The sequence below is a fragment of the Parus major genome, chromosome 3, assembly GCF_001522545.3.
Source record: "Parus major isolate Abel chromosome 3, Parus_major1.1, whole genome shotgun sequence".
Classification (NCBI taxonomy): domain Eukaryota; kingdom Metazoa; phylum Chordata; class Aves; order Passeriformes; family Paridae; genus Parus; species Parus major.
This window is the reverse complement of record NC_031770.1, coordinates 55,772,392-55,796,249: the sequence shown is the minus strand read 5'-3', so window position 1 is coordinate 55,796,249 and position 23,858 is coordinate 55,772,392. Positions and strand designations below refer to the sequence as shown.

Below are 23,858 nucleotides of genomic sequence, written 5' to 3'. Positions count from 1 at the left end.
AATTTTTTTTCATGATGAAAAAACTTTATTTAACAAGGAAAGTTAACTTGCCAGGTTTATCATCACACAATAATCAAGTTGTAACTTTACTAGGAAATGAAGTACATTCAGAAATTACAACTTTGTGTATGAACCTCAAGGATACACAGAGAAAGCTTGTATAGAGCATCCTCTTTAAAATCAGACTCCTCTCAATAATGCTCATTAGTTTTTTTGCTGTGACATACATAGTTTCTATTTGGCATTGCTGAAGAGTTGTGTGGGCAGGGAGCTTCTTATTTACAAGACCTATTGTATAAGCGAATCCCAAAGGCCACTACCTGCAAGTTTACCAAGACAGCAACATTTTCAACTCAAGATTTACTGTTCTCTTTTTTTTATTTTGCTCATTTGGAAAAAAAGTAAGGACAAGTATATTTTTACTATCTGAATTACTTTTGCTTGAATTTGGTTTAGGTGTCTGTTAGCTTTTAAATACAGAATGCCTGAAGATACTTACTCTCCTATTCTATAATTCAGCTCTTCATTCTCCCAATGGACCAGTGCAACTTCATATGGCTGAATTTCATGCTGCTCTAGCACTCGCATGATATTCTTCATCTAAGAAGGAGACAATTGCAGCAATAGTTACCATGCAGTAAATTAGTACTCTGCAAAAAACTTGCATAGGGCAGGCTGATGAATGCAACCTTCATGCTGAAGTTATTTACCTAACAATGAAGAGGTGTGATAAATAATGAAGTTATTATAAACATAGTTTACTTATGAAACTAGTTGTGGTTTGAGAAGAATTTGTAGCTATGAACAACTGCAAGGAATCTGGGAAAACTGAAATGTCACTTTATATGTGCACACATGGAACAGGGTAAGGATTAATCACAGCAGCACTAAGGACAACATGGGTGTATTCAGTATTATAACAATGAGCTGTACTAGATTTTGGCAGATGTCCAAGTGTGGGAATCAATCTTTAGAAGTACACTAGGTGGTTGTTTCTGATAAAATTACTAGTTTTCTGCTAAATCAGTAGTTTTGTTTTTAGTTGCTGCTGAAATCAGTAGTCGTTTCAGCTACCAGAGGTCAGTTATATTACAGAAACCCTTTACCACTATAAAAATCTGGAAAAATTGTTTCAGCTGCCACATTCACCCCTGTAAATAGTTAAATGTGCAATTTTACTTGCAGAAGTAATCTCACTGCTCCTTTATTCTCCAGCACACTAAAACCTGATGCAGGAAGAAAAGAGCCCTTTTCTCTCACAAAAACTTTCTCCTCTGACACCTGACTTAGGATCCTTGTTCCTTTTTATATGCTACAAGGCTCCCCTCAAAAAAATCATCTGCAATTAGAAAAAATTCTGAACTAAAAAAACCACTCACCTACAAGTTTTTAAAAGGCATTTAGCTACCCAACAGCCAGTAAAAAAACAAACCACAAAACCACAATAGACTTTTGATGCCTAATAAAGAGTTCAATTTCTACAAAGTCATACTTAAAACGTACTCACTTTTAAAAATAAAGATCATAGTTAAATCTTTTAGCATGAAACTGTACCTTATACATTTTTCATAAATCATATTCTCCAGGGTAAGTACTCTAAAAAAATCTGTTGGATCACCTGCAAGAAGGATTTTCTTTGCACTGCTAGCTTTCTTCACGGCTTTCAAGAATTTTGGTGATACTATCTATCTAGGTAACACAGTAACATTTTTCACTGAAAAAAAAACCCTCAACCATACAGCTGAAACTGCTTCTTTTATAATCCTCAATTCAGTATTAGCATGACTAAGACTTGCCATAAAATTCAAGTCTTGTGACAGAAAAGGAAGGTCTGCTCTGAGACCAGTCACCTCTGCCAAACAGCAGCATCCAGGGACAGTTCAGCAGTGCAAACCTTGCATTGCTTCTAGGTCCAGCCTAATTTTATAGAAGGGACTACTTGTGACACAGTAAAATTTATTACAAGAGATGTTCTGGAGTCACTAGCTGCAAACTCTTGCTATTATGGGCATTTGCGTCACACAATTTCCTTTTAAAAAAACCCTCAAAGCTGGTTTTTCTTTTTGCCCTTGCTATTTTAGTAAGGAAGCTGCTGTGTAACCTTCCTACTCAGGTGTTTGAAATTGCTATTTTGTATTTTAATTTTCTTTTTGTGATCAGTCTGTTACAGTTAAGTGTTTGTTAATTTAAAATAGGGTTTTTTTCTCCTACTAGTCTTTCTGGGGTACTTTTGTCCATTTCCAGCAATACTCTACATTCTGTTTTACTGAATTACTTTCAGTTTCTGTTCTACAGACCAGTTTGGGGTTTTTCTCCTTTCATTTCAGTTCATTAAAGCATGTCCATAAAACTACGGCTTCTATTTGAGCAAGTCGTTTGACTGTGATTTCAACAAGAAGAAAGAGGTATTTTTCCTCCTCTTTTATAAATAAAGCTAGCAAGGGACCAACTACTGATAATAGTATTGACCAGGAAAACAAGGTATCAAATTTTCAAAGGTATTTAAGCATATGCAACAAAATGAGAATTTTCAGACTACTCTGGTGGGCTGAGGTGTCCAACTCAAAGGTCATTGGGAGTTAAGTCAGCCACTCTTTAGTAATACTTGTGAATCAGTAGTGCAGTTACAGCCATAGCATCCTAAGTGTGCTACAGGCAAGGTTTGAAGGGAGAGCTGGTATCTTTTTGTAGGACACCTGATACACTGACACCCCCAAAACATACAGGAAATCAGGAACATTCCAGTTCTGAAACAAAAAGTGAACTTGAATCCAGAAACTGTTCACATCTGTAAACAACTGCTCTGTGTTTTCATTTACCCCAATGAAAATCCTCCTGTGAATTTCTATGCATCTTACACCATTAAATTGCACACACTCTGCCTACAGATAAGGTCAATACTTTTTCTATCTAGAATCCAGTTCAACCACAGTAATAAAAATGCATTTAAAACATTAAAAAACTATAAATATATTTATTAAAATAGACATGCCTCTGGCATACTCTTCTAGGTCAGCAAAGATCACCAAAATATAATATGTCAGCAGCATATTTAGTAATTATACCAACCAATAAAATCTTCCTTCAGGAAAATTGCTGGCTGGTAAAAACACAGAACAGTATTAAAGAGTTCCTAATACTTATTTTTTCTCTTTCAAAGTTATACAAACATAAGTCTTTAATAGTCTTGACTTAAAATGCAATAGAATGGAATGATCCTTTTCTTCTAATGTTTTTTTTATTACATTAGTGCTTTTCAAACAATCATTCACAAATAGATTTTTCTGATCTACTTTTTCAGGATGTAGAGCTGCAAGAATTTTCTTTTTGTCAGTCTCACAAGATGAAGGTTTCAGATTTTTGTCTTAAGTAGGTGAGTTTCAAAAGTGATGTATCAGCAGCCCACACACTTGAGGGCAGTAGCAGGCAAGAACCTGCACTCATTAGAGAAGAATCAATCCTTTTTTTTCCTTCATAGAAAGATCAATCTCCCAAACAAACCTCTAGCATGCTGAGCTTTGTGAGACTGACAAAACACCTGCTTATGCAGTTTTAACCAAGTTTCACTTTACTTACACTTGTCTCTTCCACATTCCAAAATACAACAGCCCCTTCCCTGTGAATTCAAGGAAAAACTGAGTGTAATCATACTCTTTTAAATGTATTTTAATGGAATACTCAAATTGTACAGTGGCAACTTTTGTCATTGTGAATAAAAAAAACCTTAAAACTATCTTCACAGAAATTACATACTAGTTGCTTTTTAAGCATACTTCAATGAAAAACCATGAGAAGATGTTGTTTAACCATTTAAATAATTCTGATTTTTTTTCTTTTAATCATTCTGACTGAACAGTTATTCCTTGAGTTTCATGAGGTAGTATAAGACAATGATCTAGCAAGCTGTACTATTTCCTTCACACCATTACTGTTAATGACATAATGTTTTGAGCATGATTTATAGCTTACCTGAAGAAAAAAATAATGCCAGGATCATCATCTTTTGCAGATTTCTCAGTACTGACCACCAAAACATTTGCAGCATCTGGTTTGAAATAGTGAAAAAATTGAGTAATTAGTCAAACTTCCAAACATGTCAGATGATAACTGTAAGCATGTAATTCAACAGTTGCATACTGATACATCAGCCAGTCCCACATTTTACTTTTCTGATGGAAATGCTTGCCAGGGACCAACTACAGTATTGAACTACACTGCTTCTCCAAACTCTCACACTCTAGACCAACTGGGCCTCTACTGGGAACTTCACCAGAATCTTCAGTTAATGAAAGGTAGCAGCTTTGAAGAACAAAAAGACTTAGGAGAAAATTATGCAGACATTGTAAATAACCAGGAACACAATACAGAAGTGGACATGCAATGCGAGACAACTATGGAAGTTGTGCACAGTTGCAGAGAAATTACCATTCAGATCTGTTTGCCCAGAAGCTCTTCTTCTTTTCTATACACTAAGGTATTAATCTGCTCTCAAATTGTGCTGACTTTGCTTTGCCAGTCAGAAACTTGAAAGAGTGTACCCCCAAGACAGGAGAGCCTACACCTGTGTTTCCCTGCACATCAGAAGTATGCTTTTGAAAAAGATCTTCACCCACCCTCCTCTACCACCCTTCTGATGTGCACTGCACAACAGTACATAAAATATGAGAAGTTTTGCATTAAATTAAAATGAAAGAAAAGCTCAAAAAAAATGCTCCTGTGGTACTCCTACCACTAATGGGACATTTGTTACAAAGGATTAGACCAGAGCTAGTCCAAGTAGAATACCCCCAAACTTAGAGAATGTGGTTGCTGGGTTTTCAAAACAGCGGTTTGATTTCTCCTCTATAAATCTTCTCCACTGTGCCACTCACTAATACAGATAAAGTTTTGGAAGTCCTGATATGGTTTCAAACCAGCATGACTCCTTTTGTTGCAGCACTAGTGGAAGCTAGACCAGAAAAGCCCCCTACTTCTAGTTCAAGTGAGACTTCACAAAGATTTTGCAGGGCCTAACGGCTAGGCCTTAAAAATTGAAATGCCTTTGCAGGAAAATCTCAAGTCAAGTGACAGGGTATCAAGTGTTGTTACTTTTGCCTGTGTACAAATTCTACCTTCTGCTTTAGTGCTCAGGCCATAGAGGCCAGGTAGACTGAGGCAGCAGAGAGTCATGACCAAGTATCAGATACACTTTTGCTAATATATGGTTTGGGACCACACAGTTGATCTGAATGATCCCTTAAAAGACTTTTCTTCCACTTGATATTCCAGTTCAGAAACACTGGATGAATAAATAGAGCAGTTTTAGGTGTGAAGTTTGACTTCATCATGGAAGTAACATTTGCCTACATGCTCTCATTTGCCTTTTCAAATACCAGCCATGTCTTTATTTATCCATTCCAGCCAAAACACACACAACTGATGAGAATTTGGTCTGCTTTAAGTGGAAATCCAGGATCTGCCTCTAAAATGTTTTTGAAGAGGTCAAAAACAAGAATAATGCTTTGGAAAAACACTACAAAGCAACAAATTCACACAGTAACTGCTGTTTTAGATTTCTGTATGGTAATATTTTTGAAAATTATTTTCCCAGATTCAGTGTTTGGCTTTGTAACCAACCACTGCTACATGCACATGCCAACCATCACAACACTTCAGATCTGCTGGCACAATCCAATATCCTTTCATCATTACTTCCTCCAAACCTTTGATAAACAGTGCTCATTATGAGTCAAAAACATCATGAAGAAATAAAAGGAACCGGCAAAACCGACACTCCCAGAGTAAAATAACATCAACACTAATGTTTAATTCATGGTCATGCTGGGGGTTGTACAAAGTTTCTATCCCAAAGCTGTGAAACCAGGGTTAGTTTTAATACAAAGAAATTACAAAGGAACATGAAGCCTATATTCTAGTGGGTATTGTCTTTCCTGTTCATCTTCCAGAACAAGACAATCATTAGTAAATCTCATGCTTGAAAGAGACCCACTGGAGTATTACTGCACTTAGATTATTATTTGAGAGGCAGACGAGCTTTTCATAAGCCCTACTGAAATGCCCATGAACTGCCTGTCCTTCTCCTAGCTTCATATAATCTGTTCTTCCAAAGGAAGAAAGAAAAGGCATTCTACTACTGACATAAGAAAATCACAGCTGTTCCAGGACATAAGGTTCCTTAAGCTATAATAAGATCCATTTGTTTTTCTTTTGTAATATACTGCAGCTATTTCCAAGCCATACTTTCCAGGTCTTCAGAGATACTTTATATGGAATCCAGAATCAATTATTTTGCTGAAGCCTACCTAAGTGAAGCACTCAACAATTTCTTGGCTATACTTGGCCCCATAAAAAACTATCAACAGCATTCTATTTACTAGAGCTAAATATTTATTTGTGTATCTTTTTCATTTCACTTAGTCAGGAAAGCTCCCTCTTGAATGCTGTCCTCTCCAACTCTGTGATTTACATTAACAGAAATATGGGTACAGAAAGAAGATGCAACACTCAACACTTCAAATTACAAGATTGTTTTGATACTGCACTACCTCACTATTGAAAGATTAATTAAAAGCAAAAAGCAACAGTTAGTGAATGGCTATAGAAATTCTCTGTATCAGTCAATTTCCAAAGTTATTTTTCATGCATACATGTGATTTTTCTATACTTCTGGTATTAATTATTATGTTGGGAAAAATTATCAAAGGGTAAGAGCAAGAGCCGCTCATATTGCTATTCTGAAAGGTTCTGTTGTGGGGATTTTTAGGCAAATAGAATCTTTAAGCAAAGCAATAATTTTACAGGCAGTATGATATATTCCAGGATATTATCAGAATAAGAATACATAAAGTTATAAAAATTATATCCCTCACCCCTATTTTATTTACCAAGATATAAGATTGTATTTAATGTTTCAAAAATCTACCTCTAGGCAAACTTGTTATTTCAACATATCCATGTGAAGTCAGGTCATGACAGAGATTACCAAGATGATATTCATCTGCTGTTGCAAAGGCTGTGCACTGCATCAGATTCTGTGCCAAAGGAATAGAGATTTGAGTTAGGGCAAGGCTGAAACAAGATGGTAATAAAACAACTGTTTGCTTCAAATTTATTAAGACAGTGACAATTTCCATTTATGTACTGTTCTGTGGTATCATTCCCATGATGTCCATGGTGTACATACACTAACAGGCACAATTGCTCCTCATTAAGTGGGAAAGCAAATCACACACTGAGAATAAGCCAGGTGGCACGAGTGAAGTCACGACAAAAAACTCTGTGACAGAGCCACAAACATAACCCTTCTTCCCCAAATGCCAATCAAATAACTGAACAGTAGAGCTGCACTTGCTGCTGCTCTCCCATCCCACGGCTTATGACATACTTGGCTGACCAATGAAACCAGAGGCAAGACACCCCTGACAGCAGTTTTAACACCCATGTTTTAAAGATAAATGGTGTTTGACTACTCTGGTCTGTTTATCAAGCAGAAGCTCCAACCACAAACATCGTGTTCTGCCACGCACCAAGCTACTTCTGAGGGCTGAGCCAGTGCAGCACAGAAGGTCACCGACCTTCCGGGCCAGCTGCAGGTGCCACACATCCACAGCGTCCCTCCCCTGCCCTGAGCTGCATCCTGCACCAACTGTGCGGTCTCCACTGACACCACAGTCAGACAGTACACCATGGCCAGCTTGTCCCACTAGCCCACAATCTCAAGCAACTGAAATGTCATAGCCAAAGAAATAACTGGAAAAATGATTCTGACTTGCGAAGGGATGTGAGATTTTCTTGATTAATCAAACAAGTCACAATAAACTCATTTGCAAATTCTACTACTCATTTGAAGTGTATTTCTTTGTTCTGATACCACTTATAACCTACAAAATTGTTTTTCAGTGCAATGTAGTGGAAGATATCCAGAAAGCAATGTCTCACTGTGGATCAGTCACTTCCCAGTTTTTTGTAACTAATACAAATGGGGATGTAACTAACAACAAATGAACAAAAGAACTGTGCTCATCTTCAGGGATTTAGGCCCACAATACACTTCCACCTAAAATCCAAGTTACATTTTTGCAGCACTCAAACACTGTCAAATAGGAAGGCTTCAGGAGCAGGAGGGGTTCTGCTCCCTGCAGAGGACCTGTCATCAATCATTAGAATCACCACCTCACATTTGAACTTTTCTTCTTTAATATCAACATTCTACTCTCACATCCAAAGCTTTGCTTACACGTCATCTTAATTCAGCAACCACGAGCAGAAAATAAGCTTTCAAAGTAATTATAATATTCAGAGATCAGTTTTGTAGGCATATTCCCACAACTCTGCTAGAAGGCTGAATTAACAATGGAACAGAACTGTGTTTTCAGTTCCCTTGAAGTATCAAGTTTCATTATCACAATTTCAACTGTATAAATCCATTCTCAATCATTAAATCATCAGTGCCAATTATACACCTGAATCTGAAGATTCTTCCAAAAAGCTCTGGTTACTGTAAGTACACATGCTCTGCCATGAAACTCTTCTATCAGGAGTTAAGGGAGCAAATTCTCATCTTGTAGTTAGTGTACAATTGGAAAACCTCTATCCTGCTCTCTTGTGCTTCCCACAGTTTATTACTTGGGCTATTCTTCATTTCAAGGCAAATGCACTACAGGATTGACCTTCTGTCTTACAGCTGCAATTTTAGTTTCAATGGCTACATTTCTCATTTAGTTACAACCAGAGGTTTTCCACTAAGCTACATGCCTGATACATGCATTTTGGATATGAACTACTTTTGGGTTTGGTTACAAATAAACTTTCACTCACATATTTGCAAAAATCTTGTTTGATAGAGAACATTTGGCTTATGCATGATTTGTGATTAAGACACCTAAAATATGTGTCCATGGGTGCCAGTGGAGGTACAGACAAAAAATCTACTCTAATCATGTGACTCAGCTAATCCTAAAATAGACATGTTTAATGTCTGATCAAACTTAATGCTATGTTTTCTGCTACATCACTTTCACCTGCGAACTTCAAAAACCACCTGTACTGGTGGTGCTAGAAGGGAACTCGAGCTACTCACCCCCTCCTCCTTTCTGCCTACAGCATTATTGAGATTCTATTCAGAGCAGCACACAGGATGGGTACTCCTAAGGACAGCTAAGTACGCTGACAGTTCATTTTCTGTATCATCGTGCCCTCAAGAACTGTACAGGCTCATGGAATCGTAACTCTCCTTAGTTCCTCTCTTCCACTTTTAGAATACAAAAAATTTTAAGAAAAAAACCCTGCAGGATGAACTTTAGTCCTCGTATCACCACAGGAATCCATCTTCATCTAAAGTGTAGTAAATACTATGTCTTTGCCTGGATTTCAATCTGTTTCTATGCTAGATGGCTGTAGCGTTAAGAATTAGCTCAGAGGCTTTTCCTGCCATCAGATCATACCAGGTTATCCAAGTAGTGGTACTACTCATTGATGGACTGACTAAACCACTTAATTGCTTTCAAGAACTCCTCTATCTATCCTGAAAAACTCGTTGTACAACAATTTATCACTGCTGGTGCCCAGCACTCTGCCTGTAAAAACACATGAAGAGCAGTGCTGGGAGGATGGGAAGGACCTCACTCACCAGGAGCTCTGCAAAAGGAAGGTGTCAGGCCCAGACAGAAAACACCACAGATGGCAGGGTTCTCTAACTGAGAATCTCAGGAGTGGGCCTGCAACTGCTGTCTCCAGAGGCAGGAGAAGACGGCAAGGAGATGTCCCTAAGGCAATGCCCTTGGCATTAGGGCCTGCAATACTAGAGGTAATTTCTGGCTCAGCATTTTGCCATGCAAAAGCTTCCTCGGGCAGTGTATTATTATTTCAGTGTATCAGGCAGTATTTTCTCAATTTCTTCACAATGGAAAAAAATTAAAAATAGCACTGCATATTACTTGCACATATATATGAAAATGTCAGACAAACTGTTTACATCCTATGCTGTCATTTCACAGCCTCAAAAATGTTGTTACTTCGCCCAAAACCAAGAAACCAAGAAGAATCAAACTCTAAATGTAATGTCATAGCATGACTAAAAAGCTAGAAATATTACATAATGTTTCAGGACTTTTTTTCACTTTCCTCTTCCAAAGCAACATAAAAATGTGAGTGGGAACTAAATTGTCCACAACTACCTCTTTATGTTACACTAAAGCATACCCCCTGCTTATCACACAAAATACTTATCAGAAGCTTAGCTATGAGAAGGCAAGCAGTAAAACTTTTCTCTGCTCACATTCAGCAGACCACATAATAGATATATTTTGCAGTGTGGAAGCTATTACTGAAGGCACAATGCTTGTTTTAGTCTCATCCATCATACTATTTTACTAAGAACACCCTGGAACTCTGTTGTTTTAGACTGAGAACGGTAATGCATCTGACACCAAGATTTGCTGTGGAAATCCTACATTCAAGTGTATTTAAGGCACGGCTTGGCTAAGAGCTAACTTAAGGAGATATGGCTACAAGTATGCACTGTTCTTCCTCATTGTACCTCACAGTATCTGAAACAGTATGTCGATGCCTCTCCTCTGCAGACCTCAGAGTCTGATAATCAAGGTGCTATTTCTACACATGGAATGATCTTTCTCAGGTAACACAGGCTGCACTTGCACATTCATTTCCCATTTGAAACGTAATCTGAATATAAATTTTATACTATTAATTTTCACTTTTATTTCTGCTTCACTCAAACCTTATAACTATGTAGATTTGGATAAGCAAAGAAATGCAGAGAAAGTTAAATTCATTTCTATCAGGTTTTCACTAGTGTTGCAAAGCTCCAACACTAGTGTAAATAATGAAGTCCTTATCACCAAATAATTACACTAATTTCATTAAAATGTTCATCTAAACCCAAATCTGAATGTAAATTAAATTGATACACTCCCTTAATGTCACATAAAGTATAAATGTTATACTTCACCTTCATGTCTGAGAGTGGCAGGTTCGTTCTGGATGGCTGCTTGGTCCTCGGTGCCTTTGGTGGCCTCTTAACTGGCTGGTTATTGGGTTTGGGGACAATTTTACCAGCCGATACAACTGCATAAAATCTTGATGATGTGTTCCTAAGCTTTATGATCCACTCTCTATTGAGCCTGTAGTTTTCCATCATCGACACACCCAAACGTCTCCAGGATGAGAAAAAACCCTCTCCACTCTGATAATAAGTATTTCTTTCCAAAGTGGACAGAAACCCTTGGAGAGAATGCCAATTCCTGACTTGCACATACTGACTTGTCAACCAAGGGAACGCAGGTTTCAGTGCATACAAATTGCAAGACTTTGCTGTTCTGTGAGCCGCTCTTTCAACTTCATTATCCGGCTTTAATAGTAGACATCCAGTTTTGTTAAAGCTTTGGCATTGACATATTGTTGTTAAAATGTGGAAAGATCTCGTCTGAAGGTGCAGAAGTTTCAGTCTCATTTCTTCCCTCTGAACTGTATTTAAAACAAACAAACAAAATCATCCATCAACATTTTGGAAAAAAATAATATTATTTCTCTTATCTAAAAGGTGGTCCATATTACTCTTGCATGTGTTAGTACTCCTCAGCACATCACATTGGTGGAAATAAAAGGATTTTTTTGATCCTACTGAAATACTCTGAGATCAAAACACATCTGTGTGCCTGCAGCAAGTGGTGAAAAAACAGAACCGATTGCTGTGTCAATATACAAGCGGACATCTTTTCCTTTGGCTGCTCATTCTGTGCAGCAGCCTGCACATTTAGTAACCCCACTGCTTGTGAGCAAGCAAGCACACACGTTAAAGATGTGTGAACCACTGTGATATATAATAAAACAATTAGATTACTACATGGTTGTATAGGAATGTCACCTACAGAACACACGCACTGCTCAGCATCAGCTCCAGCTGCTGTGCCATGAACAGCTGATCACACACCCAGCCCCAGCCACCTGTTCTGACCACAGCGAGAATGGAGCCGGCTCACAGCCTTGCTCCTGCCAGAACATCCTGCTGCTACACGGACCACCAGGCCTGCCTGCCATCATGCAGCCTGAAACACAACAGTGTCCTTATGCTGGCAGCTCAGACTAAGAGCAGCCCTACTATACTTACGCTACATTGTGTGAGCTAATAAAACAAAAATATTCAGACTCAGTACCTCAGTGCATGTGTTTCAGTTGCTGAAAAAACTCAGTGACAAGTCCCTGCCCTCATCTGGTTTCCTTAATCAAGAACATTTCCCTTATGACACAAAATCTGTCCTCAGCAAATTATTAACAAAAAGTCATTAAGCTGTCTAGTTCAAAACCCTGCCCCTTTGTGAACATTCTTCAAAAACTGAAAGAGGATCTTCAATACTTAAAAATATATTTAACACAATAGTTCAAATAAACATTTGATTTAAAGAGCAAATCATGGTGTGTGCTGTGGAAGAAGCCCTCTGTCCTGACAAGGATACCTCGATGAACTGATATTTGGATTAATTTTGTATCTTTACATGCTCTTCACTTGTACGTTTTTTGCCCAATTTAGAAGCCTGTTGTTGGCACACTTACTGGGACCAACTATTATTTTCATTTTAAACTTGTTCTCTATTTAAAAAGCGACCCTATCCAGGACAAGGCATATTTATCTTTTTAAAGGGGCTGATACCTCTTGGATAAAAAAAGAGCCGACAGAAACTCTGTAACCCAGGTGGTGGAGAGCTGGGGCAAGGGGTAAAGTCTCCAGAAGTGTGTGGTAAGTGGCAGAAAGAGACTCTAAATGCTTTTGCTGGCTTTCCCAGCCAACAAAACCTCATCCCGGATCAGTAATACCAGGAATGATTTTTCAACTGCACAGCCTTACAGTAAGTTGCAAAGAAAGAGAACTCATATAGACTGAATTCCAGCGAGGGGCCTGAGCGTCGGACCTGTGGCACCACAGGCACCAAGGCAGAATGAGCGGAACACAGCAATCCATGAAGAAAGCAGGACTAAGGGCGACCACAACGGGACAGGAGGCGCCACCTCCGAGCAGCCGGCATGGAGCTGGGGATTTATTTTCGATCGTCTCCTCGGCATGCGGCACACTTTAGCCACGCCCCATGCCTCCCCGGCCCGGCCTGCTGCGCCACAGCCACCGACACGTACGGACAGGGCGGGCCCGCTCCGCCGGCGGGCGGACGGGACCGGCACAGACCAGCCCGCGAGCCCTGCCCTGCCCACGCAGTCCAGATGCTTCCAGCTGCCCCTGGGGCCCGCCAGCCCCGGGCGCCGGGACACTCCGCCTCTTCCCTGCCCCCGCACTGCCGTCCTTTGCTCCAAGGAAAACAGCGGCAGCACCGCCCCCGGCGGAGCCGCGGGGGAAGGGAAGCTAGGATCGAGGGCTCCACTCCTATTGGCTGCGTGCCGGGAGGGGCGGGCACAGCGGGCCGACAGTCGACCAATCGGAAGGTGAGGCCGCCCCACCCGCGCGGGCAGAGCGAGGCCGCCGGGGCCGCCCCCACCGTGCGCGCCTGACGGGCGCCCCTGGCGGGCGCGGAGAGCATCGCCGCCAGCGCGCGGGGGGCCGCCCCCCCTCCGGCCCGCGGCCTCCACCGCTGCTGCGTCACCTCCGCGCAGCGACACCCGAACACGGGGGGTGTGGGGGGCGCCCGGCAGCCGCCCCGCTCCGGCCGCCATGAGCGGCACCAAGGGGTGGGGGGAAGCACGGGGTTGGGAATCACCCCTCAAACCCAGAGGCAGGGCTCGTGGCTCGCCCCGAAACTGCGCCCTCCTCGTGAGGAGCGTCGCGGGGCGCTCCCGCTCGCGGCAGGATCTCAACTGTCCCGCAAGGCGGGCGAGGCCGACTCGGCTGCCCAGACCCCTCCCGCGGCCGCTGCGGCAGGCCCCACCGCCCCGGGATTGTCCCGGGAAGGGCTGCGCACCGCTCCCGTGCCGCAGCGCGGGCTCCGCCGCAGCTCCGGCCGACGCGCGGGGCCGCCAAGGGCACCCGCTGCGCCGCCGGCCCGGCCCTCCTTCCCCTCCCTTCCCCCGCCCCGCGCGCGCGCCCGTCGCCGCCGCCGCGGCGGGAGGGGCGAGGCGGTTCCCGCCGCCGCCGCGCGCCAGCACTGACCTGGGGGAGGGGGCGCGCCGCTCTCCGCCGCGCGAGCCGCGGCCCCGCCCACCGCCCGCCGGGCCCCGCCAGGGCGCGCGGGCCGACACGCCCCGCCCGTCCGTCGCCGCGCGGCGGGGCGCGGCCCGCGCGCCAATAACGTCCGGCTGCCGCTCGGGCCCGCTTCCGGGAGGGGGCAGGGGGAGGGCGGCGCGCCGGCTCGCGGGGGGGGCGGAGCAAGATGGCGGCGGTACCGGCGCTCCCGGTGTCCCTGTCGGGCAGGTTTAAGGGGTCCGTCACGGCCTGGCGTGCTCCTCACCGGCAGCGAGGCGGGGGGCGGGAGGGAGCTGAGGTGCTGTCTGGCGCCCCGCCGCCGGGGAGCGGAGGTTTTCGGGTGCCGGGCGGGGCCGGGGGGCGGCTCTTGGCCCGGAGGGGCGGGCGGGGACAGCAACGCCGGCGGCGCGCGGGGCCCGCAGGCGGCGCTGTGGCCGCGGCGCTGCCGCCGCCGCCGCGGTGACCAGCCCGGCCCGGCTGTGGGGTGGTGCCGGTGCTGTGCTCGGCTCCGCGGCTCCAACCCACCGGGTGGAGATCTCACAGTAAAAATCGTCCTGCGGGCCGGGTGTGCGCTCTCCGTGGGGCTGGCCTCGTTCTGCTCGTTGTCCTCGTACATAAGCAGCGTTTGGAGAAAATGTAAATCAAGTCTATAATGGGGAGTGCGTTTCTTGTTGATGTGAGATACGCGATAAACTTTGAACAGATAGCTGTGGTTTTGGTTTTACATTTCCCAAGTTTTGCATCTGGGTATCTTAGCGATGGAGGTCGCGTTTTAACCTCGAATTAACAGCGACTTTTAGCTGTTCTGGCAGGGCCAGTAATTTAGCTTTTTCTTGAAAAGACTGCTGTTTATAATCTGCAAAAGCAGGCACAAGAACCTGACCGGTTTGAAATTTTTTTCCGTTTTGGTTTTGTTTTTTATTGCTGTCCATAGCTTCAAGGGCATGTAAAACCACTTCTGATACTGTTGTGTTATAACCCCAGTTGGAGGCAAAGCACCACACAGCTCAGCAGAGTGGGGAGAAGTGAATGAGAAGGGTAAAAATGAGAAAACTTGTAAGGCTGAAGTAAGAGCTGTTTAATAACTGAAATGAGAATAAATCGTAATGAAAAGAGGAAAGAGAAATAGAACCCAAGAAAACCAAGTGAGGCAAATGAAAGCAATTGCTCATCAGGAACTGACTGATGCCCAAGCAGTGGCTCCCTGGCCAGCTTTTCCTCTTGGTTTCCACCACTGAGCATGACGCCATATGGTCTGGAATAGCCTCTGGGTCAGTTAGGGTCAGCTGTCCTGGCTGTGTCGCCTCCCAAGACCCTGTGCGCCCTCGGCCTCCTTGCTGCTGGGGTGGGGTAAGGCAGAAAAGGCTTCTGTGCGAGCCCTGCTCAGCAATACGGAAAACACCCCTCTGTTGTGAACACTGTCTCCAGCACAAATCTAAAACACAGCCCCCATACCAGCTGCTGTGAAGAAAATTAACTCTACCCCAGCCCAAACTAGCACAAAGACCTTGCATTTGTTTTTAAAAATTGAAGCCATTTCATTATTGCTGACAATAATAAAATATTGATCCTCTCTTTTTTAGGTCCTTTGCATATTTTACAATTAAAGACAGACTTCCCCAAATCCTCACAAGAGTTATTGATACTTTGCATCGACATAAGAATGAATTTTTTGAAGAACATGGTGAGGTAAGAGTAAGGTCCCTATTTTCCCTGATGTTTGTTCCCCTCTAGCCCTTGATACCCTTTCTCTCCCTTGTTTTTACTGATGAGACTTGTTTGTCTCAATCCTTTTGCCTGATTTTTTTTAAAAATAATTTTCTTTCTAGTAGCTATTTTCGATTAATTCTGTAATACACCTTTCTGTCTAACCTTTTCCTTCTGATCTGTCACTTCTGCAACTGCATTACTTACTTGGGATTTTGTGTCGGGGCAGTGTTTGATAGACAGTAACACCTTCTGAACATGACTGTGTTTCAATACTTTCTTCACCTCAAATAAGCAAAAAGTCCAATCTAAAAAGAAGTTCCATAGGGAATTCATCTTAGGATCTTGGATCCTAAATGAGCTTTATTCATCAAAATAAATTTTGTTGAAGCAAGCTGTAATTTGTCAGGGACTCTCATAAGGCAGTTAAAAAAACACACATTCCATGAACAGTTGATCTGTGTCTCTACAGGAATAAATGTACAGAATAGGAACTTTTGTTCTCCACTTCTTTCAGAAGGGTGTTGAAGCAGAGAAGAGAGCTATATCTTTCCTCTCCAAACTGCGGAATGAGCTACAAACAGACAAGCCAGTGACCCCTTTGGAAGATGAGTTGCCTGATGCTGCATTGTGGAACCAATACCTGGACTACCAACGAAATTTACCAAATAGCAATGGAGAACCAAGTTGGTTTCAGTCCCCTTGGCTGTATGTCGAGTGTTACATGTATCGAAGAATCCATGCAGCATTAGCACAGAAGTAAGTATTTGCTGGCTTGGTGTAATATTTCACAAAACATTGCTCTTCCCCATTTTTATTTTGGGAAAAAGAAAAACATCTGAGGAGTGAGATAAAGGAAGATCTTAAGCTTTTACCATATTCATTTTTCCTCATCTTGCACCTCAGATTTAACATTAATACTTTTACTTCTTACATTCACCTGAATTTGAAGCTTATTAATTTTTTTATGCTTCAGTTTTGCTGAGTTGGTTTACAAGAAAACTCTTGAGCTTGGCTGTATAGCTTAACCTTGCAGACTAATGTGAATTGAGATATGAAAATCACCTAGCATTTCTACAAGGTTTGTTGTAGACAATTTGTCTAGAATTTCTAGAATAAGGCTTTCTCTTAAGCCTTAAACAATATGAGAGCCACAAATCTGTTGGGAATTCTAACTTGTTTTGCCACTTGCAATCAGAAGTTACCATTTGAGAACTGTTTCTTACAGCAGTAGACCCATCTTAACTGTTGTTCATTCTACACCAGTTTCTTACAGCAGTGCTTGCAGACCATGTGTTGCATTGAACTTTGGGAGCTGATACTGGTTAAAAATAACTGGGCAGGAAAAACTTGTTATGCTGGTACCATGGAGATGTGCCAGTACAATGTCATGGGGTAGGAATGAACAGTTTAAGATCCTGTTGCTGCCAAAAAAATTTGAAAGCTTCGCAAGTACTGGATTTACCCTTGGTGTTGTGGAGATGCAAACACAGTACTGGGACTCAGTTTCTACTGGTATGTTATGTAATTTGAACTCTTGTACCAAAAGCTTCAAATATGAGGTTGATCTGCTGGATTGCACTTTAAAAGCTGAACAGATACTTTTCATTATTAACTTTTAAGTTTCTTGATCTCTGTTATTTAGTTGCTCTTAAGCAACTAAATCCATCAACTTGGATGGAAGTTCAATCATTTGTTGAAAGGTCATTGTGGAAATATGTCTCATAAGAGATTGGTCTATAATTTTTATATATTACAACATTCTCATTTGTCATGGTAATTTTCTGAAATCATAGTAAAGACTTTCATAGGAATAACTTCCTATCAGTGGAACAGAATTCGGTATGGGAAGTACATTCCAGCACACACAAACATGTTTAAAATCAGGCCAGCTTTTCTTTACTTTAGTTCACTTACATGTTAAAATTTTAATTCTCTTGTCTGAAGGTTGGAGTTCAAGATGATCACTGCATGTGCAGTTCCCAGAGTTGCTGTGATTGAATACTTGTTCACATTCAGAATATATTGCTATATAAAGATGCCTTGCATAGTGTCTGTTTTAGCAAGATGCAATATTAGGCAGTTAGGAAGATGTGTGAAAATCTAGTATGACAAATTAGAAATGGAAAATCTAACTAGGGTCTGTAGTACAGTCTAAAAAAGCTGACCTTTGAGGCTCCTCTGCATGTGTTGTAATGGAGAATGTGGGAAGTATATCAACATATTTGTTCTTCTCTTTTTAGCCCACCTATTGACAACTTTGATGTATTTAAAGAAGGAAAGGCTCAAAATTTCTTTGAATCCCAAGAAGCTGTTATTGCCTTATGCACTTACTTTCAGGAACTTCTTAAGAACATCAAGGATCTAGATGAAAAGCAGCTTCAGGAGGAGCTGTTTAAGCTATTGCAGGTAAACTGATAGAACTTAACACAAGAATTGAAAACAAAGAATTTGAACTTCATGTAGAAATTAAGATATAGATCTTTTGTTTGTAAAAGTGTGATGAAGTCCTGATAGCCCTACTGTATTGCTGCTATTCTGAAAATATTTCTATTTTGGGAACTTGTATTAAATGTGACACTCTTTTATTAACTGGTGGTCTTCATTGTGTATATGGAAACCCAGAAATTCTTCCTTCAAAATCTCTCAAACATTTTAAGTTAAATTCCAGATGACCTTTTTGAAGTTACCTATAATTTCTTAAAACAGATAATTTTAGTTGGCACTTTAAATGTTTTTGGAGAAAAAAATAGCAGTCAGTCTGGGTCAGAAGTGGTTTAAAAGCTTTATAATAGCATTATTCTTGGAATATAGTGCCTGTGGATAGAAACCCCAAACTACTGTAGGATTACAAATAAGTCCATTAGCTGGCAACAGTGTTCGCCCAGTATTTGATGAATCTTTACAAAGGGCTCATTAGTGAGTACTTAAAATACATAGATCTAAAATACTTATTTGGGTGCATGTAGTAAAAAAATTATTCTGCTTTTATTATTCCTTTTTCTGTGTTACCACTGATACTTTTTTGGAATTGCAGTATGGAGAATATTTCTGTTCTGAGCTTTGTGATCAGTGTGTTTATGTTCACCTAAATCTTCATCTTTGTCACCTTTGATGCCTGTGTAAATACAGAGCTTTGTTTGGTTTCTTCCACGAAATCTTGTCTATGTTGAGATACCAAGAACAAGAAGTTGAGTTTTATTAAAGCTTGGAAGAATATGTGGAATCAGAACCTTTATTACCTAAAACAAACAAAAAAAAGGGAACAAAATCTTCAGTGTATGTGAAGTTGAGAATGTAACTACAGTGAGACTTAGTAAATGATGGTTTTGTTTTTTCTTCTTTTTCCTTCTAGGTGTCATTATGGGGCAATAAGTGTGACCTTTCTTTTTCAGCTGGTGAAGACAGCTCTCAGAAATCTAGTCCCTTGCAATCCCTGGAAAACATGGTACCTTACATCTTAGTGAATGATATGGAAAAAGTTTGGTCACTTCTTGTAAATGCCAAAAAAAATAGAACAGAAAGAAGTAATGTTAGAGTTGACATAATCCTGGATAATGCTGGATTTGAACTTGTAAGTGATCTTGTGTTGGCTGATTTCTTGTTATCATCAAAGCTAGCTGATGAAGTCTATTTTCATGGAAAAAGTATTCCATGGTATGTATCAGATACCACAAAGCATGATTTTAACTGGACTATTAAACAGCTGGGGTCAGCTAATCATATGTGGATGTCTAGATGTGGGATAAACTGGGAGGGCAATTTGAAAAAGGGAGTTTGGGTTTTCCGTGACCACATGTTTTGGACTTTACCACATGATTTTTCCAGTATGAGTGAAGTTGCTCCTGACTTATATGCTGAGCTACAGAAGTCAAACTTGCTCCTTTTCAAAGGTGATCTAAACTATAGAAAATTGACAGGAGATAGAAAATGGGAATACAGTGTCACATTTCATCAAGCCTTGAATAAGTTTCATCCTGCGCCTCTCTGTAGTTTGAGAACACTGAAATCTGACACTCAGGTTGGCCTGAAACCTGGACAAGGTGAACAAATTCAGGCTTCTGAACCTGACTGGATGGTAAGTGGAAAATACGGGGTAATTCAGTTTGATGCTGGTCTCTAGTCAAATAATCTGTAATCTGAAAGAGAGATTAAGTCTGACTTTAATTGCTTTCTCTGTTCCATGCTTGACTTCAGTAGAGATTTTTTTTGTGCTTTTTCTTCCCAAGTGATTAGTTCTTTTTGTCCTGTGGAAGACTTTAATGTTGTGCAAAAACTTATAAACTGTCTTTGTATACGTAAATTAATGTGCATTTCAATACATTTTGTTTTCCTAATGTCCAATGTCAGAAGATCTTTAAGATGAATATTTAGTTGTCCTTATTATTTTTTCCTCATCACTGAGTATGAGTTTAATGAGTGAAAGCTTAACAAGTGAAAAATTTGCTTCAGAAACAATTTCCCCAGTGCCACATAAGCGTGAATTTACTTATTTCAGAATAATTTATGCTCCACGTCATTCCATGCATTGCATTAAAGTTACTATTTTAGAGAATTCAGAAATTAATTACAGACATATTCTTCTGATGTTTTGAGTGTAGTTTGTGTTACATTAAGTGATAAGTTATTGGGTGACAGCTTATAAATATTCATGTAGAATTGGAAATTGAATTTCAATTTTAAAGCACAAGTGAATGTTAGCCAGTTTGCCTGAGGGAGAGTTGTCCCATCTGGTACAAAGGTTAGTGGGAGACAGGACAATCTCATTTTAAGAATATTGAAGATACTGTCTATTTACAAAGCTCTACCAAAAAAGAAGCACACAGAAAAGCCTTCCCAAACAGAAAATGAATGAGAGCCAAGCAGTTACATTAATTGGATTTTAGATTTAATGCAGACTTGATCTGCAGGTGGCCTGTCAGCAGCGTATGTATGAGATTCAAGCACTGCTGCTTCCTTCTGTTGAGGTATTTATTTTTATTTTTCAAATGCATTTGCTCGGGGGTTTTTGTTTGTTTGTTTGTTTTTTGAGAAGGTTGCCTTAATTTTCAGGGAGGATATACAGCCCCATTTGCACAGAGAAGTACAGGGTAGAGAAGCATATGTCATACAGGTTAACTGGAGTTGTTAGGTGCCCATTTCTACTCTTCTACTCTGGTCTCCAAAGCTGCTGCTCATTATGTCCATACAACAGAGATCTATACAGTGGAAAAATATGTTCCAAATGCTGATGACATTTATTATTTGTGTTTATTTTCTTCTTAAAACTGGAAGGGTATTTTAAGGTTCCAAGGTCAAGTATTCAAAAACAAAGATGTAAGGATTTTTATGAGGCAATTGTAGGGAGGGTTATAATTTTGAGACCGGGGTTTACTGCTCTCATCTCCTTTGTATCCTTGACTTAATGCCTCCTACAGGGTGAATTCATCCTCATCCTTAGGCACCTGACTGAACTGCAGAAATTAGAAATCCAGTCAAGAAAGCTGAAGGTCAGACTGCTGAAGGTTTCTCTGACCAGAGAGAGCTCAGCAGCACTCCAGCTTTAGTGCTTTGATCAAATGTGTAAAGGACACTGAATCTGTGCATTGGAGCCTCAGTGTCCGACCTCTGAAAATGCTGTTAAATTGTTTCAAGTGCATTTTGAAGCAACAGCTTTGGGTCAAAAACTGAGAGATGGAAGTTGTGGAATAAGAACACAATACCTTGCTCAGAGAGACAAAATCTGCTTTGCCTGCACTCAGATTGTTTGTAAGGTGTTGACTTAATTTGCTGGAGAGGTTTAAAAGTGTATAATGGACAAGAAGAGAAAGTCACTGTTGAGGCCACCCTTGACAAATACATTTGCCTCTTACACAATCCTTACGCATGCTAAGAAACTTGATTTAGTTTTTTACTGGTTGTTAATGTGTCCCTGTGCCCAGGGCACTTTCAGGCTGTTACTTCTGAGACCTCATAATGCAGACCAGAGAAGATTAATAGCATGAAGTTATGATAAATACAGTCCTACAAAATCTATTAGGAGGTGCGGTGGCGTTTGCTCAGTATTACTGAATTATAAAGATTACTACAAGACATGAAATTCTTAACTTTGCATGTGAATGCTAATGTATGACATGATGTCATGCTGAAAAAAAATAGTTCTATTCTCCAGTTGATTAAAAGTGCACTTTCCATCTTTTCCCCTCACAAAGAGAAGTTTGTGGCAATACACAGTTGTGACTATGTGGTTGTGTAAGGAATGCACAGCCATAGCTTCCAAATGCTTGACTTCTATAGCTGTAATTGCAAAGTGCTGTCTCTAGGCAGAACTGAATATGCAGCATGCTTTTATGTTTGTTGGCTATATTTTTGTAAAATTTTGATTGATTATATGAAAAAAAGAAAAAAATAACATCAATGTTGCTGTAAATGCAGTGTTACAGTCCCCCATGACACCACAAGGTTGTGGAGACATATTGCAGTGAGGCACAGTGCTCTGCTGATGGGTTTGTACAGTTTACTTGAAAATAAGAAATGCTTTTGTAGCTATTCAGTGTTAATTACTCTTTGTAATACAGCTTCATGAAATGGCAGCATGAACCTATCGCTTTTAGGTGGAATTTAAAAACATAATCTGAAGCATTTGTTAGAACAATAGCATGTGCTATAATACATTTTTTTTTTTACTTGAGTATTTGAGAAAGTTCCTTCTATACATCTGTGTTACAACTGATTGCCCAAAATGCTTCTACACTGTAACTCAGGAGCTACTGATTTGTACATCCAAATTTTTGAGATTTTAATTTCATATGCCGTTTGAATATTTATGGCAAAATCCAAAGGCGTTTTCAGTAATTCTGAGGATCATAACAAAAAAATGTTTCTTACTTTTTATTTTTGTCTTCTACCTTTTGAACAACTGTATTTGTAAGTCAGTTTCATTGTTGATGAAATAGGAGGAAAGTAATGTCACAGGCAGAGTGAAAGGCAGTACACACATCTGTCTGAATACTTGATAAGTTACCATGTAAGATATCTACAATAATTTCTTATGTATATAAGGTTTCTTAAAATAAATTGTTTGATGTGGAAAATAAATTGATTGTATAATTAGAGGCTTGTAAGAATATTGAAATAAATTATATAATTTTGTGCAAGACAGATGTTATACTATTTCAGTGGCTGGTGAAGCCAGCTTAAAATAATTCAGGTCTTAGTTTCTGATTTTTTTTTTTTTCTTTGAAACAGAATTTATGCCTAAACAGATTTTATGCCTAAACCTGTAAAGCATATTTATTCTGTGAGGTTTTGGAAGATACAGATGCAAGGGATAGGTATCATAAAATGTTCTTCTGTAACAAGACAGGACAATAATAAGGAATTTTCTAATATTTACTCTACTTGTACTCCAGTTAAAGTTTCAAAACCTTAAAAATAATTGAGAATCTCTTAAATGTATCTGGTAATTAATTACTAAGCTTGATGCAGGTGATGGTGTCATTTCCAGAATCACTTCTAGAACTGATAGGTGCTCCATGTGTTGTCAGCAAAAATGGAAATATTTTGGTGTTACTCTTGCTGCAACTAAAGTATTTCCAAAACACTTAGGTTTACACACCTTGCTGGTATCCCATGAATCATAACTGTTGTTGTTGAAATAGTTTCTTTAAAGTTCATAGTGTTATTTGCATTCATGGTTAACAGCTTGTTCATGTGAACATTTATCTCCTGTGCTGTCAAACAGCATAGGGAAAAAAGTTTACTCTGTTGCATGAAAATTACTCTATGAAATGGTTTTAATCTAAAAAGAAACCCTTAATTGTGTCTAAAATAAAAATTCCAAAATGGAATCTTGTACAGAACTGTTGGGTTTTTTTCACTAAAGTTTGTTTGCTTACCAGCTTTCTGTTTACCCAAAATTACAGAACAAAAGCTTGTAATTATTTTTATTTAAGGCAAAATGTAAGTTGAAATTCATCTAACACTTATCTAAGGATTTTAAAATAAAACTCAGAATGTGCTGGTTAAA

At 40.3% G+C, this 23,858-nt stretch overlaps 2 protein-coding genes and 1 long non-coding RNA gene across 10 annotated transcripts in view; 2 read left to right on the top strand and 1 right to left on the bottom strand.

Moving 5' to 3' along the window:
- The window catches only part of RMND1 (required for meiotic nuclear division 1 homolog), a 20,542-nt gene extending 6,361 nt beyond the window's left edge, over positions 1–14,181 (bottom strand). For 2 of the 5 annotated variants that reach the window (XM_015621101.2, XM_015621099.2), the window contains exons 1-6: positions 12,927–13,182; positions 10,970–11,484; positions 6,923–7,031; positions 3,970–4,045; positions 3,577–3,616; positions 500–600 (exon numbers count right to left, since the gene is read on the bottom strand). In XM_015621101.2, the coding sequence (XP_015476587.1) occupies positions 500–600; positions 3,577–3,616; positions 3,970–4,045; positions 6,923–7,031; positions 10,970–11,484; positions 12,927–13,077 (992 nt within the window). In that variant the 5' untranslated portion in view covers positions 13,078–13,182. Of the gene's footprint in view, positions 1–499; positions 601–3,576; positions 3,617–3,969; positions 4,046–6,922; positions 7,032–10,969; positions 11,485–12,667; positions 12,831–12,926; positions 13,183–14,110 lie in introns of those variants that run through there. The other 3 variants (XM_015621103.1, XM_015621100.1, XM_033512761.1) reach the window with 3 other exon arrangements.
- Positions 1,481–1,833, top strand: LOC107201602. Its single transcript, XR_001520277.2, has 2 exons — positions 1,481–1,587; positions 1,694–1,833. It is a non-coding gene; the product is annotated as an uncharacterized LOC107201602 (long non-coding RNA).
- ARMT1 (acidic residue methyltransferase 1) lies at positions 13,371–23,858 on the top strand. Of its 4 annotated transcripts, none has more exons than XM_015621093.3 (5): positions 13,371–13,449; positions 15,727–15,832; positions 16,368–16,609; positions 18,094–18,259; positions 19,206–23,858. In XM_015621093.3, exons 3-5 carry the CDS (start codon positions 16,575–16,577, stop codon positions 19,971–19,973), a joined length of 969 nt encoding a protein of 322 aa, XP_015476579.2. In that variant the 5' UTR covers positions 13,371–13,449; positions 15,727–15,832; positions 16,368–16,574; the 3' UTR covers positions 19,974–23,858. The 4 variants fall into 4 exon arrangements, with proteins under 4 accessions (XP_015476579.2, XP_015476580.1, XP_015476582.1 ...); XM_015621094.2 differs by lacking the exon at positions 13,371–13,449 and adding an exon at positions 14,304–14,380 and having other exon boundaries at positions 19,206–23,675; XM_015621096.2 differs by lacking the exon at positions 13,371–13,449 and adding an exon at positions 14,614–14,779 and having other exon boundaries at positions 19,206–23,675.